The sequence below is a fragment of the Papaver somniferum genome, chromosome 2, assembly GCF_003573695.1.
Source record: "Papaver somniferum cultivar HN1 chromosome 2, ASM357369v1, whole genome shotgun sequence".
NCBI classification, from domain to species: domain Eukaryota; kingdom Viridiplantae; phylum Streptophyta; class Magnoliopsida; order Ranunculales; family Papaveraceae; genus Papaver; species Papaver somniferum.
Window position 1 is genome coordinate 211,517,323 of NC_039359.1, and position 14,313 is coordinate 211,531,635.

The 14,313-nt window shown below is 35.9% G+C and overlaps 4 protein-coding genes across 9 annotated transcripts; 1 reads left to right on the forward strand and 3 right to left on the reverse strand.

Moving 5' to 3' along the window:
• On the reverse strand, positions 1-5,766 carry LOC113350436. 5 transcript variants are annotated; one of them, XM_026594568.1, is made up of 10 exons: positions 5,622-5,766; positions 4,646-4,764; positions 3,660-3,725; positions 3,106-3,157; positions 2,697-2,970; positions 2,523-2,602; positions 1,181-1,382; positions 986-1,082; positions 776-858; positions 1-324 (listed from the first exon to the last, which is right to left on the reverse strand). In XM_026594568.1, exons 3-10 carry the CDS (start codon positions 3,692-3,694, stop codon positions 317-319), a joined length of 831 nt encoding a protein of 276 aa, XP_026450353.1. In that variant the 5' UTR covers positions 3,695-3,725; positions 4,646-4,764; positions 5,622-5,766; the 3' UTR covers positions 1-316. The 5 variants fall into 5 exon arrangements, with proteins under 5 accessions (XP_026450353.1, XP_026450356.1, XP_026450354.1 ...); XM_026594571.1 differs by having other exon boundaries at positions 2,523-2,578; positions 5,622-5,765; XM_026594569.1 differs by lacking the exon at positions 5,622-5,766 and adding an exon at positions 5,037-5,177.
• An 810-nt stretch (positions 5,767-6,576) lies between these two features.
• LOC113352747 lies at positions 6,577-6,891 on the reverse strand. Its single transcript, XM_026596528.1, has one exon. It carries the CDS (start codon positions 6,889-6,891, stop codon positions 6,577-6,579), a length of 315 nt encoding a protein of 104 aa, XP_026452313.1.
• Positions 6,892-8,514: 1,623 nt separating this feature from the next.
• LOC113350437 (gibberellin-regulated protein 9-like) lies at positions 8,515-9,615 on the forward strand. Its single transcript, XM_026594573.1, has 4 exons — positions 8,515-8,672; positions 8,768-8,821; positions 8,955-9,060; positions 9,212-9,615. The coding sequence occupies exons 1-4, from the start codon at positions 8,619-8,621 to the stop codon at positions 9,391-9,393; spliced, it is 396 nt and encodes a 131-aa protein (XP_026450358.1). The 5' UTR covers positions 8,515-8,618; the 3' UTR covers positions 9,394-9,615.
• Positions 9,616-10,497: 882 nt separating this feature from the next.
• On the reverse strand, positions 10,498-13,913 carry LOC113354498 (acyl-coenzyme A thioesterase 13-like). Of its 2 annotated transcripts, none has more exons than XM_026597814.1 (4): positions 13,790-13,913; positions 11,937-12,185; positions 11,687-11,830; positions 10,498-10,810 (listed from the first exon to the last, which is right to left on the reverse strand). In XM_026597814.1, the coding sequence occupies exons 2-4, from the start codon at positions 12,105-12,107 to the stop codon at positions 10,667-10,669; spliced, it is 459 nt and encodes a 152-aa protein (XP_026453599.1). In that variant the 5' UTR covers positions 12,108-12,185; positions 13,790-13,913; the 3' UTR covers positions 10,498-10,666. The 2 variants fall into 2 exon arrangements, with proteins under 2 accessions (XP_026453599.1, XP_026453600.1); XM_026597815.1 differs by having other exon boundaries at positions 11,937-12,180; positions 13,790-13,902.
• Positions 13,914-14,313: the final 400 nt, after the last annotated feature.

The following is a 14,313-nucleotide window of genomic DNA, read 5'->3' on the forward strand; positions in this document are numbered from 1 at the left end:
TCAAAGTCAAAGCTTACCTTGAATTCTAATCCAACAAGTCCGGCTAACAAGTTTAAGATACTACATTTACTTATAATGATTTTTATTAGAGTTCCTTGCATGTAAAAAAAAGATTACATACTAATATTACTGCCTAAGCATCTGATACATGTAGGGATACATTTACCATCTTCTAATTATATGACTTGTCCATCCTAAAATGAAAGTATAAAACGCGTACAAGTAATATGTAATCTGCACCTTGACTGACATTAGTTTCGTACTTTATTTGTCGTTCCCCTCTGCGCTTTTCTTTTGGCGCGCATCATAATAACAGTCATGCACCTGACAGAAAATACAGCAAATTCATTAATCCAGTAACTTCAGATGCCAATAACTATATCATATACACATATGTTGTCCCTTTTAGAATTCTACAACCAGTATTTTGGCCCGATTTAATAAAACGGAACACTGTTATTTGCAAAACTCCGTCATTTACATGTGATAAAAGAGGAATGAGTAAGAATGTAAGATGAGTGTCATTGTAGATATACAGACATTCGAAATTTATAAAAGTAGCAAATGGAAATGATTCAAATGGCTTAAATGGGGTTCTCAAGGCCTCGTTTAAGAAGCGGAGATTTTGACAAAAATAAGCAGTCATCACACAATAATAAAGCCAAAAAAAAAGAGAGAAAAACAACAGATGATGCAAGAAAACAAAGACCATTAGGGAGAAGTAAAAAGCAAACAAGAATTTAGCAGGAAAACAGTAATACTAGACACCACTAACCGTAATTTTGTTTAACCCTGGTGAATTCTTCAATAGATTTAAGTAATGCTCCATATTTCATGGATTTTAGTGGCCCCATGTGCCTGTGAGAAAGTAAACAAATTCAGAATGATAGCATTCTGAGCACGGAACATCGGACAAGGAAGATAAACTATTGAAATCTGCTTTAGAGGTAATCCACTGTCATTTGTTAGTTGATAGAAAACTCACACAATTTCGGTATATGGCGTCCTCCATGCAGGAAAGCCTAGGTGGCACCTAACAGCTCCATATGTCAGTAGCAGACTGGGTTTTGGCCCATAATGACCTAATATCCAAGAACTGTGTCAAAAATGTTTTCGCATTATGGACCTGAACCTAAAAAACTATAGTAAGATAATAAACATATCTGTACAAGAAACGAACCAACTTCTCGCAAAGCCTCTGTTAAGTCGGATTCTGTGAAGATCGTCGGCTTGTGCTGATTTCCATCCGAACTATCAATTTTCAAGTACTTCGAACAGAGAAGACTGCTCGCTTTAGCTATTCCTGCTTTCCCATCAGAGAATGAAGCAAACTCTAGAATCATTTGATCCCGATCAAGATCGATTCTCTTTACATCATTTTCCTGCATGAGAACTCTGTCGTTACTCATAATTCTTTACAGGTTAAGATCAGATATCCCAGTATCAGAGTCGCCAGATCACACAGCCATTCAAAATTCAGATGGATGTGTAAGAATATGCCATTGGCAAAAGAACTTTAGAGGAACATTAACATTTAATCTATTTAAAAGGAAAGAACAAGGCGATGGGTGGGGAGGTGCAGTTTTCAATATATGCTTATCGCATTGCAGGACTAGAACTACAAAATAAGTAATAATAGTCCAGAGTCTAAACTAGTTTATGAGGGGTTTCATTGGTGTGAAGTTTTTAAGTACAAACATGCGAAGTTAATTCCACATTACACCCATAACGGGATAGATTCAAAAAGAACTTAGATAAGCTCCGGAGTCCAAAAATAGACGATAATAAGTACTACTTTAAATTCAATGTTGTATATTCTGCATGGTCTATGATCTCAGTAGATCACCCTATGATTATCAGTCCTTACAACTCTCAAGTTTACTTACAATGTGTATGCCTAAGTATTTTATTATTGGGTGAAATCCTCAATTCAATATTTACTAGGTGTAACTGTGTAAGAATCCATGGTTTGCAGCACCGACACACAGGAAAAGTGCAATTCCCAAGATGACAGATTGTAAGCTATTGCTTTAAGTACCAAACAACGACAATGAACACTCTTAAGCATGCAACCTTATTATAAAGGTTATCGATATACTAGTTCTAGTAGTGGCATAGCTAACATGTGGCTAAGTAACAAGGAACTTACTCCCTGCAAATAATGGTGACGCTGAAGGAGCTAACTTTACCTAGAATTATACTGGACACCTCAATAAACTGGAATGCCGTCATGCAAAATGCATTTTTTTAAGTAAGGGTGAAACAGTCAGGTTCCTTTAACAGATTACACAACATGATACGGATAAACCAAGACTTCTTTCACCAAATGCATCATCTGATACAACCTGTCTGGTGATATGAAGCCTTGACAGGTGTAGTATTTGATGAACCAGGAACATCATTGATCTCAAGTATACAAACAAGTTAAATTTGCTCCAAAGTAGCAGGACCATCTTCTAAATACAAAAATAACATGATCTCAGAGAAAGAGGCGGAGAATAAAATATGAAACTAAAACATACCCATTCTCTTGCATCAAGTTCCTGCAAAATGACTTTCTTGCACTCCTTCAACACACCTAAAACACAAAAAGTGACTAACACTGAACAACAACATGGTATATAAAGAGTTAACAACAAATATTAAAGTAATAACTATAAACATTTATAGCACTTCCGGTCTTCTCTTTCACTTACCAGCCCTATCATAAAGACAGATGCGCTTCACTCCAATCTGTGATAACCACTGTAAAAGCTTTACGATTCTTGCTATATCATAAGCTTCTTCATCTTCTACTACAATGGCTAGGTACCGGAGATTGGTTAAATCAAGAGTTCTATACTTCTTAAGCAACCCACTTGATATTAAGTAGCTATGAAGTGTAAGGGTTGTCCTCAGAATTACATGCCAAATAATAATCACAAGGTGGAGAAAATGCCAAAGGAATTGAAGCAATAAGGCAAAAGTTTCCTGAAATGGACATAAATGAACTTGTAAACGAACAATGCTACTGCAAGACCTCTGCCATATATAGATAATGAATACAAAATGAAAATATTGGCATTGCCAAATAATGATGTAGACAGAAGAATACAAGTCATTTACTTGAGCAAGTAGATTTGCAGCTCTTGCAATTCTATCATTTACAAGTTCAAACCTACAAAACAGGGGAGACAACGCAGGTTACTACGCATGCCTTTATCTAAATCAAAAATCTAAGTTAACAAGTACAGCATGATCCTCTAGTTGGAATAACTGCTGAATACTGCAATAGATAAATAGCAAAGGATAAGCAGATTGGAAATAAGAATCAGGCAAAGAAAGTGACAGAAGCAGTTGACTGAAAAGATAACTAGTGGAAGCAGAGATGAAAAACTTGTGGAAGGAACACCCAGACCGCAAACAAGAAGAGAGAACCATACAATTAATCTAGAAACAATAGGGAGTTTCTAAGGTCAGAATTCTGTATGGTAAATATATACCAAAGAAAAAGATTGGAGGAGTCAAAATCAGATAATCCCATCATTTTCCACACATTAAACGACTAGCTGAAGGATGCAGTGAAGATGAGGTGATCCCAACACCAACCCAAACATTATAAACGTAAGATATTCAGAGGAAAGGTTAAAGTGAAGATAATGAAAGGTAAAGAAGTATACCCGCTATTGTTCTGTTTGCTTCTTAGTACTTCCATAGTTATGAGTCAATCTTTGGGTAATTAACGTCTGCATCTCGAGTCAAAGCAAATCAAGAAACCCAATCAGTCGAAAATAAACATGATCATGTTAACATCATTGGGAAGTTGACTAAACTCTGATACTTGAACATAAACATCATTGCAAATATTTCGTTATTATTTACCATACATTATTGAGCCAAATTCAGCGCTCCAACTCAGCATCTAAATCTAAAATCTTGACACATCTATATCCCATCAAATGGTTGACATAACTAATCTCTCTCTCCACTCGTTTAATTTCGAACTACCTTGTATTTCTAGTTCAATTCCAATGCCATCTTCACCAACCGACTACTAATAAAAGATGTCTAAGGCAGACGTTTGTAACTGGAAGCGATGCAAAGAAAATTTCTACTGCATCATAAATTATGTTCAAATTACAAAACTATAAGGGTAAGCCGCCGATGACTCGATATGACAATGTTCTCACGGATCTTATGTGAAACGGAGGTTCAAGTTATGCAAGGAGTGACTTATGCTAATATTACTCTACACTAAGGTCCCATTCAAGAAACTTATAGAAAAAAACACTCAAAACATACCACAAACACTCAGTGTGCAAAGTTCAGGACAGAGATACCATTGAAGATGCAGACACGAAAAAAATGAAAAACCATGAAGTCTTTCGAATAGGACATACAGTGCTCAGAAAGAGGGAATTCTCAACTATGCATTTTCATTCTTCTACTTGAAAAAAGAAGCAATAAATTTACTACAGATCGGAAAAAAAGAAGAAGAAAGGGCGATTCTCATAACAGGACATATCAAACAGCTAGAGCGCAAGTTTCATAACAAGACGTACATGGCAAGTCTCATAACAAGAAATACTACAAACATCTAGCGCAAAAGCTGCTAAGACAGAGATGCAACTGAAAGCAAAGATGAAAGTTCTCATTAGCGCATTACCAGTTAGATTTTGGTGTTAGTGAAAGAGGACGTAATGCCGCTGTGAGAAAGACGTCTTCAGGAAGAAGGAAAGTAGGATAAAAGAAAATTTTCCCACAGCTCCCTACGATACGACCCACCTGTTTGACATGTAGACATCAATATTCTACCAAGCACAAACTTGAAAAAACAAAAAATGGACTCCCTAAAACCAACAAGAAAGTAAAATCCATAACTTAATACTAACTCCCCCATGAAAACAACAAGGGATCAGTAGTTATTGCCTTCTAAATGTACATACTACTTAAGTTGACACTACGCAATCCAAAGGGAAAATTTCAGAAGTATTCCATACTTCAAATCAACCAATCTCTAGTTATTCATATACTCAATTTTCAGTTTTGATCCTCACCTGATTCGCGAGAACCCTACACAGAATGAATTGAAGAAAAACATCTGATTTCATTTCTCCTTTTAATGCTGTTAGACAATACTATTTAACCAACTAAACGTTCTCATGTTCGATGAATTTTTACAACTCCCAGAATATGACTGGCTACTACCTAACAGTCAGTCGACTCGTCACTCACTCGCACTGTGGGGATCTTGTTGGCCTACCTCCAATCTACTAAAGCAAGAACTCACATACTATAAACAAAAAAGCACTAGAATTTCAACATCCCAATTCCTATTACAACATGGGTTCATCTTCATAACCCTAATACCATCACAATAATTTGATGCAATTTCCTAAATCATCTCCAACTAACCCCAATTTTGTCTAAAACATGCGTGAGACAGACAAAAAAGCATAACCCAGACGAAATTAAACAAATTCAAGCAAAACCCATTGTTGGGAATCAACAGTATCTTCAAATAAAGATCAAACAAATTGTCCCCATTAACATTGATCGATGAAAGTCCCAGTAAAAAACAGGAATTGTGAAACTAATTAAATAAAAGAAAATAAAAATCCATGTAAAAGAAGAAGAATTACCTTTTGGAGTTGAAACGGAATAAACGAGTCAAATTTTTTTCTGCAGAATCCAAGATTTTCTAACGAGAGAAAGAGTTAGGTGAATTTTTTTTGGGGGGAGAAAGGTTTATTTACAGCGTCTGTGTTATGTTGAGCAAGAACCAGGAGAAAAAGGAGGAACAGCTAAAATATCGATATTGGATGTTTCCACCCCACCGGTAATTTATGGCACTAAGACTGTTTGTTTGGATCTGACTCGGGATTACAATCTGACTTTGTGTCTGACTCTCGCCCGAGTAAGATTTGAGGCTTGTTTTGAATTATGTACTATTTAATAACTTTTTAGTTGGATGATCCGATGATCAGACGAGTTATACCTTGTTTGTTTGGATCTGACTGGCAACCTGAATTAGACTCGATATCTAATTTGGTCGAATTAAATGTTGGAACATTTGCTTTTTAAAAATCTTTTGATATCTGACTTGAAGTTTGACTCAAAATTATATGAGTCATGCATTATTTTGTGCATAACTGACTAAAGATTTGACTGGGAGTTATGTGAATCAGACATCATTTTGCACGTAGCTGACTCGTTGAGCACGTATCAAAGATGGTACTATCTTATAATTTTTGAGTCAAATTCAAATTAATCAGATCTAGACGAATCAGTTGAGTCATAAAAAAAATAATAACCGACCACATATATTACTTGAAATGGAAAAAGAAAACATACAACGTGCAAGTCTAAAATGTAATAAAATATTTTATGTTCTTCTTGGTCCTTGCTCCCAAGCTAGTCGGCGTGATATTACAGTGCCCAGTATTTATTGCTTGCCACAAAAATACCACGAACTAGTATAGGAAGTGAATCAAACGAGATTTATTTCTGGAACAATACTGATCATATATCAAACGTCTCCGGCCCTTTAACGGGAAGGATACATAGACAGTTGCGCAATCAAGTTATGTCGTGAATTCAAGGACTACTACTGCTTGTTACTCTAAAAGGAGGTGGAGGGCTCAGGAAACTAAATGTATCAGGGAATACAGGTGTAACTGATGAAGGAACGGTAGTTGTTGGAAAGTTCTGTGTTCCAGACAATGGAGGCAATGAGAAATTTGGAATGTTAGGCATTGTAGGCAGTACAGTCGGACCATTTGGGATTGTGGGAATATCAGGTAGTGTGTTTGATGTTTGCAAAAGTTGATGTGCCGCAGAGCTCAACTTGATGTTTGCTGATGAAAATGCAATGATTAAAGACAACACGATGAAGATTTTGTTAGTACCCATGGTTGTGCTTGCAATGGTGATTTCTACCGAGCTTGTAGTGGATTAACATGCATGTTAGTATTGGTGCTTATTATATAGTTGAAAAAATGCAATTCTAGCCAATTTTGTTGGATGAGATAAGTGTGTGAACAAAGAAAAAATAGTAGTTGCTGTTAGTTGATCTCCCCATTAGGTTAACTTCACTAGTTTTCATTTAGGTGCACGCAATTGGACTAAGGGTGGAGTGTAGCCTCAACAAGTTAAAAGTAGTAATTCGGAGTGCCTCCAACCATTGCTAAGTTCGTTTGCAAGAAAATCCACTTGATGCATTGCTACGGGGAAAAAAGAACACATTTGTGTGATAGACACCAGATACCTGTTTTGGTAAGGTTGGCAACTTGGCGTCATTATGAGCACAAAACAAAACACAAACACGAGGGAGACACAGAGTCTGTATTGGATAACTAGTCATGGGACTACAAAGATTTCGACAAGATTTGCTTGGGTTAATGAAGTTTTTGTCCTTGTTACTGTGGTCCATAAGGATGCATATCGTTCCAAATATTTCTCCGTCTGTGCCGGTTGGTCAGTATGAAGGTTATCTGTCCTTGGCGCCTTGGTGTTGGTAATTTGCACCGTCTTATCAGTGATTCTTACTTAATTTTACCGCTTCATGCGACTGTAACTTGGATTAATGCAATGCAACATGTATGAGGACTCTCCAACTTTGTTATTGCCAGGTGATTGTTTGCCGACATGATTTATTCCCGAGGAACTGTTGGATGATGGAGCTTTGGTGCAAAAGTGTTAACTGGGTCATGGAGGGGAAAAGTGTCTGTACAGGGCATCTGAAAAGCAGCCCGAGGATTTAGAGAGGCGCAAAATGGTCCAAGGTGACTCGTCCATGTGGTCCGTTGTTAATATTGAATACATATCAGAATCCTGCACTGAATTGCTGCACTTTTAAAGTGGTGAAAGGATCTAATACTAATACTGGACATATAACAAATAACAAGATTAGCCTTAGAAGGCATATATAAACCCACTGACATGCATTCATAAAGGTGAAGGTCGTATCGCCTTTCTAAAAGATAAAGCTCATTTCAGAGACTATACATACAGTTCAAATTCAGTTACCTCATACCAGATCAATATCATATTATGCTTAATGAAAAATCACTGCAACAAACAGTCATATCAAAACTCACGAGAAATAATCGAAATTGGCGTGACACTAGCAATAAAGCCGGCTGCAGTAACACTTGACAATAAAACTGGCTGTAGTGCACGACTGGAAATTCATGTCGATCTTAATTTCATGACTTTAACTTCTTTATTTCTTTCAACCTGTGATTTTGTAAGGGGGACCATTAATGTTTTTCATGCATTTGTCTCTTTACAGAAATTTCCCTCTCTAGTCATGTCATCCTCAACACAGAATCGACACAGCTGTTTTATCGTATGCTAATTATTCACAAGCATTCAGCAAGGCTGTTAACAATTTGTCTCCTGCATTTTCTTTAAATTTTCACTTGCAGTTTGAAATAAAAGCCTGTAAAGAAGACTCTATAGCTAACCTTCTTCACATGCATGTGAACCATCTTCTTTCACATGATTCTTAGTTGCCAAAGCTATTATAACACCCGTCTCTTTCTCGACAGCTCTCTTTTTCGTCTATAAAACTCTAGATGTCCTAAGGTTTTCTTATTATTCACTGTGCACTACTTTTTAGTTATCTATCCATAATCATGCATACAATGAAGCTCCTTTCGTCTATACTTCTCATTTTCCTCTTTCTACAGGTTCAAATTACACTATCACAACAATCCTACTTTCTTCGACTAATCGTGTTAATGTTCTTGACTATCTAATAATATGTATTGTTACATTATTTCAGGTTTTTGCAGATGCATCATTTTTTGAACCTCTCTCTTCTGATTCCGTGGATAATGTAAGACCCAGTTTCCTCTTATAGTATAAAACAATGGTCTTTAGTTTTTTATTAAAAAAAAAGGAAAAAAACTGTTAGCTACGAATTTCTATGTACAGATTACGATAACGTAACAAAATCTACAAATGTTCAGGTGAAGGAGACTGGCGATGTTGCTGATAGTCATCACACTCATCACCACAAAAAAGTTCACCATCACCACAAAAAAGTTCACCATTATCATAAACAACCGAAAATCAGTAAGTTCACAGCACAGATAGCAAGTTACCAGTACAGTAAAAGTATTTTTACCTATGTAACAAATGATGAACTACATGGCTCAGAGAAAAGGACATGTTGTGCCTCAACATTCAACTAATCAATTCCATGTTTTTGTTCTCTTGTTTACAGATTGCAAGTTTGCATGCTCAAAGAGATGCATGAAATCATCGCGAAAAAATGTATGCAGTAGAGCTTGTGGAACATGTTGTGAACGATGCCACTGTGTTCCACCAGGTACCTATGGGAACACGAAAGTATGCCCCTGCTACGCAAAGCTCAAAACTCATGGAAACAAAGCCAAATGCCCATGAAAATTTCATCAGATGAATTCCTTATTAAGTCTCTCTTTATCCATTATTTTATTATCATAAAATAAAAGGGAGACCCTGAACTACGTTTTATTTAGATTATGTCGTTTCTTCTCTTATGTACTAGAAGCAACAACTAGTAGATCCTAAAGGTGTGTAATTTATTTATTGTTTCAGTTTCTACTGAAATTTATGAATAAATCATATATTTATTTATTTATTTCATGATTTCATACTTAAACTTTACAAATGGATATATACGGCATCTTATCACGTTTCATACAGCTAGATAAGCGAAGATAGGTTTTCGACCAGTTGACAGACCTTTCTAATCTTCACAAGAATGACTAAAAAAGGCCAAGGTTGTTAGGAATGTTACAAGTAAAATGTTCAAGCTCGGGAGTGCTTCGTTTGTGTTTCATCGCATGACCTGTCTCTCTTTTATCCCCTATTTTAATATGATCATATAAAGAGAGATTCTGAAGTGTGTCTTATTCAGATTATGCAGCTTCCCTCTCCTTATGTATACTAGAAGCAAAAACTACTAGATCTATTGAAACTTATGAATTAAGATTTTACTTGATCTAATTTCATGAGTTCATCCTTAGTTATCACAAACAGCATATTAATGGCAACCTCGACCAGTTGTCAGATCTATCTAATCTTCACAAGAATGACCCTGTTTTTAGCAACTCGAGCTATTAATTTTGTAACTAAAGATGGACAAAGTTATTATCAGACACATTCAACAAATTGTAACGTATTTAACTATTTATGTAACCGCTCAATGACTGCTAAAATGAAGCGTATGTAGGTGCCTTTCCTGTTCACATGAATTACTAATTTTAAAAGCAAGATAGGTTCCTAATGGTTATTTTGGAGTACAACCAAACCCTATTTTGGAGTACAATTATTCTACAAATGCAGTAGGAAAAAGAAATTGTGTAAGAACTAGCATGTGCGGATACAAGTAAGATCATGTAGGATAGTTTATCGATTCACAAATTTCATGCTCAAGATTGTTTAGCTTGAGTTCAGAAATCATTGGGTCAAAAACTCGACCTAAAACTTGCCCAATCAAAATATCATTTTTCATGCTCTGACAAATGAACAGTGGAAACCTTATTTAGATACTAGCATTCGTATATCGCGTATAATTACATAAGTATTCGTGATCACACAATTTAAATTCAAGAAATCAGAATATGAAGGAACTATAATTATGCTAGTGAATATTAATCAAATTTTCTGAACAAAGAATTAAAAAGGGGTTGTTTCAGAGTTTACTAGAGACAGCAAGATATTTGGTATGGCGCCCCTGAGCAACAATCTTCCCAGTTTTTTTCTTCCTTATCTCCACTGTGACAACTCCAACTGCTTTTCCAACCCGTAAAACCTTCGATTCAATCTCAATTTCTTCCTATAATATAAAACAGAGAAATGACAGGTATTAGTTTGCAAGAACGCGGACTCGATAAGCCCCTTGAGGATTAATACTTGAAAGTGAAATTATTATACTAGGAGATAAGGTGCACACATCTTAATCTACAAAGCAGATGATTCACATAGTTTCACAAATAAAAAAATAATCCATTGTACAGTAGACGACACATATTATTTTTAGAACACTTCCCACCCAAGAACACAGGGCATAAGTCTGCCTTTTAACCCTCTAACATATAATAATTCAATTAAAACCCAACTTAAGATCAATTGCAGTTGGCATTTACAATTTCACGCCATGCCAAAATAAGAAAAGAAAATGGTCTTCAATCTTTTCAAGTCTTTACATTTTGAGGAATGATGTATCAAATCAAATTCATGACTGAGATATGCCGATGAGAGTTGTAATGTACGACAAGGCATTGGGGTTATGCTATCTTTTCTTAGCACCACATTAAATGCATTTCACCTAGAACTATGATAGTGAAAAGGACTAAAACAACCATTTAAAGAATACAAAACATAACCTTGGTTATGGATGTAATATTATGTTGGGACTACTTCTACCTCAACAACAATGTTTACTAAGCTCTGCTTGAAAAACCACCAGTGATAAATAAATAACCTCCTGGAACCACATCATAATTTTACATGAGGATTGGGTGTCATTTTAAGGGGACTGATTTAACTTATTCCACTCTCAACAATTAAGAAAATCGACAACATAAGAATGGCCATTTTGGTTTCTTTCAATCTAAGTCCTAAAATTACTACACAATTCGTAACAGAAAAAGCATACACACAAATCTTGTATGTAGCACTGAAATTGAATAGGAAAGGTGAGAATACCCACATCAAGATACGCAGAATCCAGGTAAGAAATGTTGATTTCAACAGAAACACCACTTGTTTTAGCACCAGATGTAAAAATTGCAGCAGACCCAATTATATCAACAAGAGATGCAGTTGCTCCACCGTGTAGGAAGTTACCAGAGTTCTAACGATCCATCGTACCCAAAAATGAAAACAAACCCAAATGTCAAAACCCAGAGTTAAAGAGAAAGCGTAAAATCTTGCCCAGATTGACTGTACTAATGACTTACAAGGAGACGAGGAGGGACTTTCATGGAGCAAACAATTCGACCTGGTTCCATAAGATCAACTTTGATTCCTTGAATGATTAGAGGGTCGAATAATGAGCCTGGTAAGTCATACATTTCCTCCCCTTCTGATGATGTTCTCTCCAACAACTTCTTCACTGCTTCCAACTCCATTGTTTCCCCCCTCTCTATTCTTTTTTACCCAGATACTCCTTCAAGTTTGTTCTTACCTTACTTTCTCAATTGGCTGCCCTACATTGACAAGTAATGATTCATTATATATTAGATACGAACTTTAATATCAACTGCTATTTAAGTAACAGGGTGAGAAAACAAAGCATCCAAGTATTGTTAATAGGCTGTACCAAAAAAATAAAATCCCTCTCTTATTTAGCAAATTGCTACCTCTGACACTGACATCATTACAGGCTTAGTGCAACCGAGTACGTGGGTCAACAGAAAATATAAGGAAAATGATGAATCTTCGGCAGGGAAATTAAAATGCCCAAATAAAAATGATGACCGCTGCCATTACTTGCTCAAATCAATCTCAAATCCACATGAACTAGAATGGAAGAATGATATGCTACTGTACAACGCATTAAACATCTAAAATTGTATTCATAACCATTTCACCAGATTGACTGATGAATACATTAGTGGAACAGCATAACTACTGACTGCTGAAAAGCAAGAAGGAAAACACATCGTGGAATAACCACTTAATCACAAAATATGACAGCTCAAGTCAAGCATCATAAACTGGATCCCCTTATGTTTGATTGCGAAATTGTCGACACAAGGTAAAAAAAAATACCCCAAAATGATCAGGAGTTTTTTAATAGAAAGCTAAGTTTACGAAAAACAAAATAGTTCCATGTTGTTTTGCTAAGCATACTGTACATTCACGTTGATCATGAGTAGCATATTCCATATATAATCCTAAGAATACCCTCCACTTCCTTCATTCTAAGCATACAAGGCTTGAGCTGCATAAGTTAATGATGCAGCAAGAAAGCGACCCTAATAATACTCATGTAACACAACAACAGTGCCATAATGCACTTTTGGACGCCGATGATTCGAAGAATTTCAGATATGTGCTTATTGAATCAATTGGTAATCAAGATTATGGTAGGTACTATGAATTTGATGCTCCCAGGTGAGCCAATGAATCAGAAATCTAATAAATCAAAATGTCAAACCAGGATAGTAAGTACTCTTATTCCGTGATTCATAAGCAATGACGCCGAATGTCTAGTTCCTAATTCTTGAGCAGACTCAGTAATAATCCAACAAAGCATAAGTTTGAACTTTACAATTTCACTATAACCTAGATCGAGTCTTCCCTAACAATGACACCATATCATATCATTATTACCATATCATGCCCAGTACATGCATCCAAAACCTACATCAGTACATGAACTCGACATGGCCAATTCAAACAACTAAATGAGCTCAATTTTCTCCACCCCCACCATGGAAATCAGTCAGGGCATAACATTCAGTCACTGTATCACTCACAGTTGTAGGTCTTTCTGTTGGCATACATTAAATCTACTAAAGCATGAACCAACTTAACAGTAAATTCCAATTTCACTTATCAAAATCCCTAAAACAATCATCTTTATCAAAAAAAACTAACCCCAAATGCCATCCCTTAAATCGGAGAAAAAAAAAATTAACCCCAATTTGATAAATTTCATCAATTTCAACCTAAACCCATTTCTGGAAAATCAATCCTGTCTCTGAAAACACTCGGTTCATACTTAATACAAAGAAATAAAATTTCCATTAAACACTAATTGATGAATTTACACACAGAAAACAACAGATATTGAGAAAGAAATTACCTCCAGGAGCTGTAGCACAAGAAACCAGAATCAGGATTCGAGATTTGAGAGACAGGGGGAGAGGGGGAGACTTTGATGATGACTTAAATTTTGAGAACTGATTCTCATTTGTGGTGGTTGGCTGAGTTCAGTAAAATATTATTATTGCAAGTACTATAACTCTTGTTGACCGTTAGTCAACCAACATCAATTGGTTGACTTTCTTATAGTTGCCTAAGAGCTTCTCCAATGGAATATGTGCAAGCATAAATGCCGAAGTTCAGGACCCTCAGGTACGATTCTCATCCATTTTCTTTAAAATTCTTCACCAACCCTAACTTTTTTAATCAATTTGTAGATGAAGTGGCTCAATTTCGGGTTGACATCCTTGTTAAGTTTATCTGGTTAATAGATAACTTACTTTGCATATGAGTTGTTGTAATAAGTTTTGGTCTTCCTCCCTTGTAGTTAGTTAGCAGTTATGTTTATAGTCTTCCTATCCTTTTGCTGACTTTGTTCATGCATCCTTATCTTTGTAACATCTT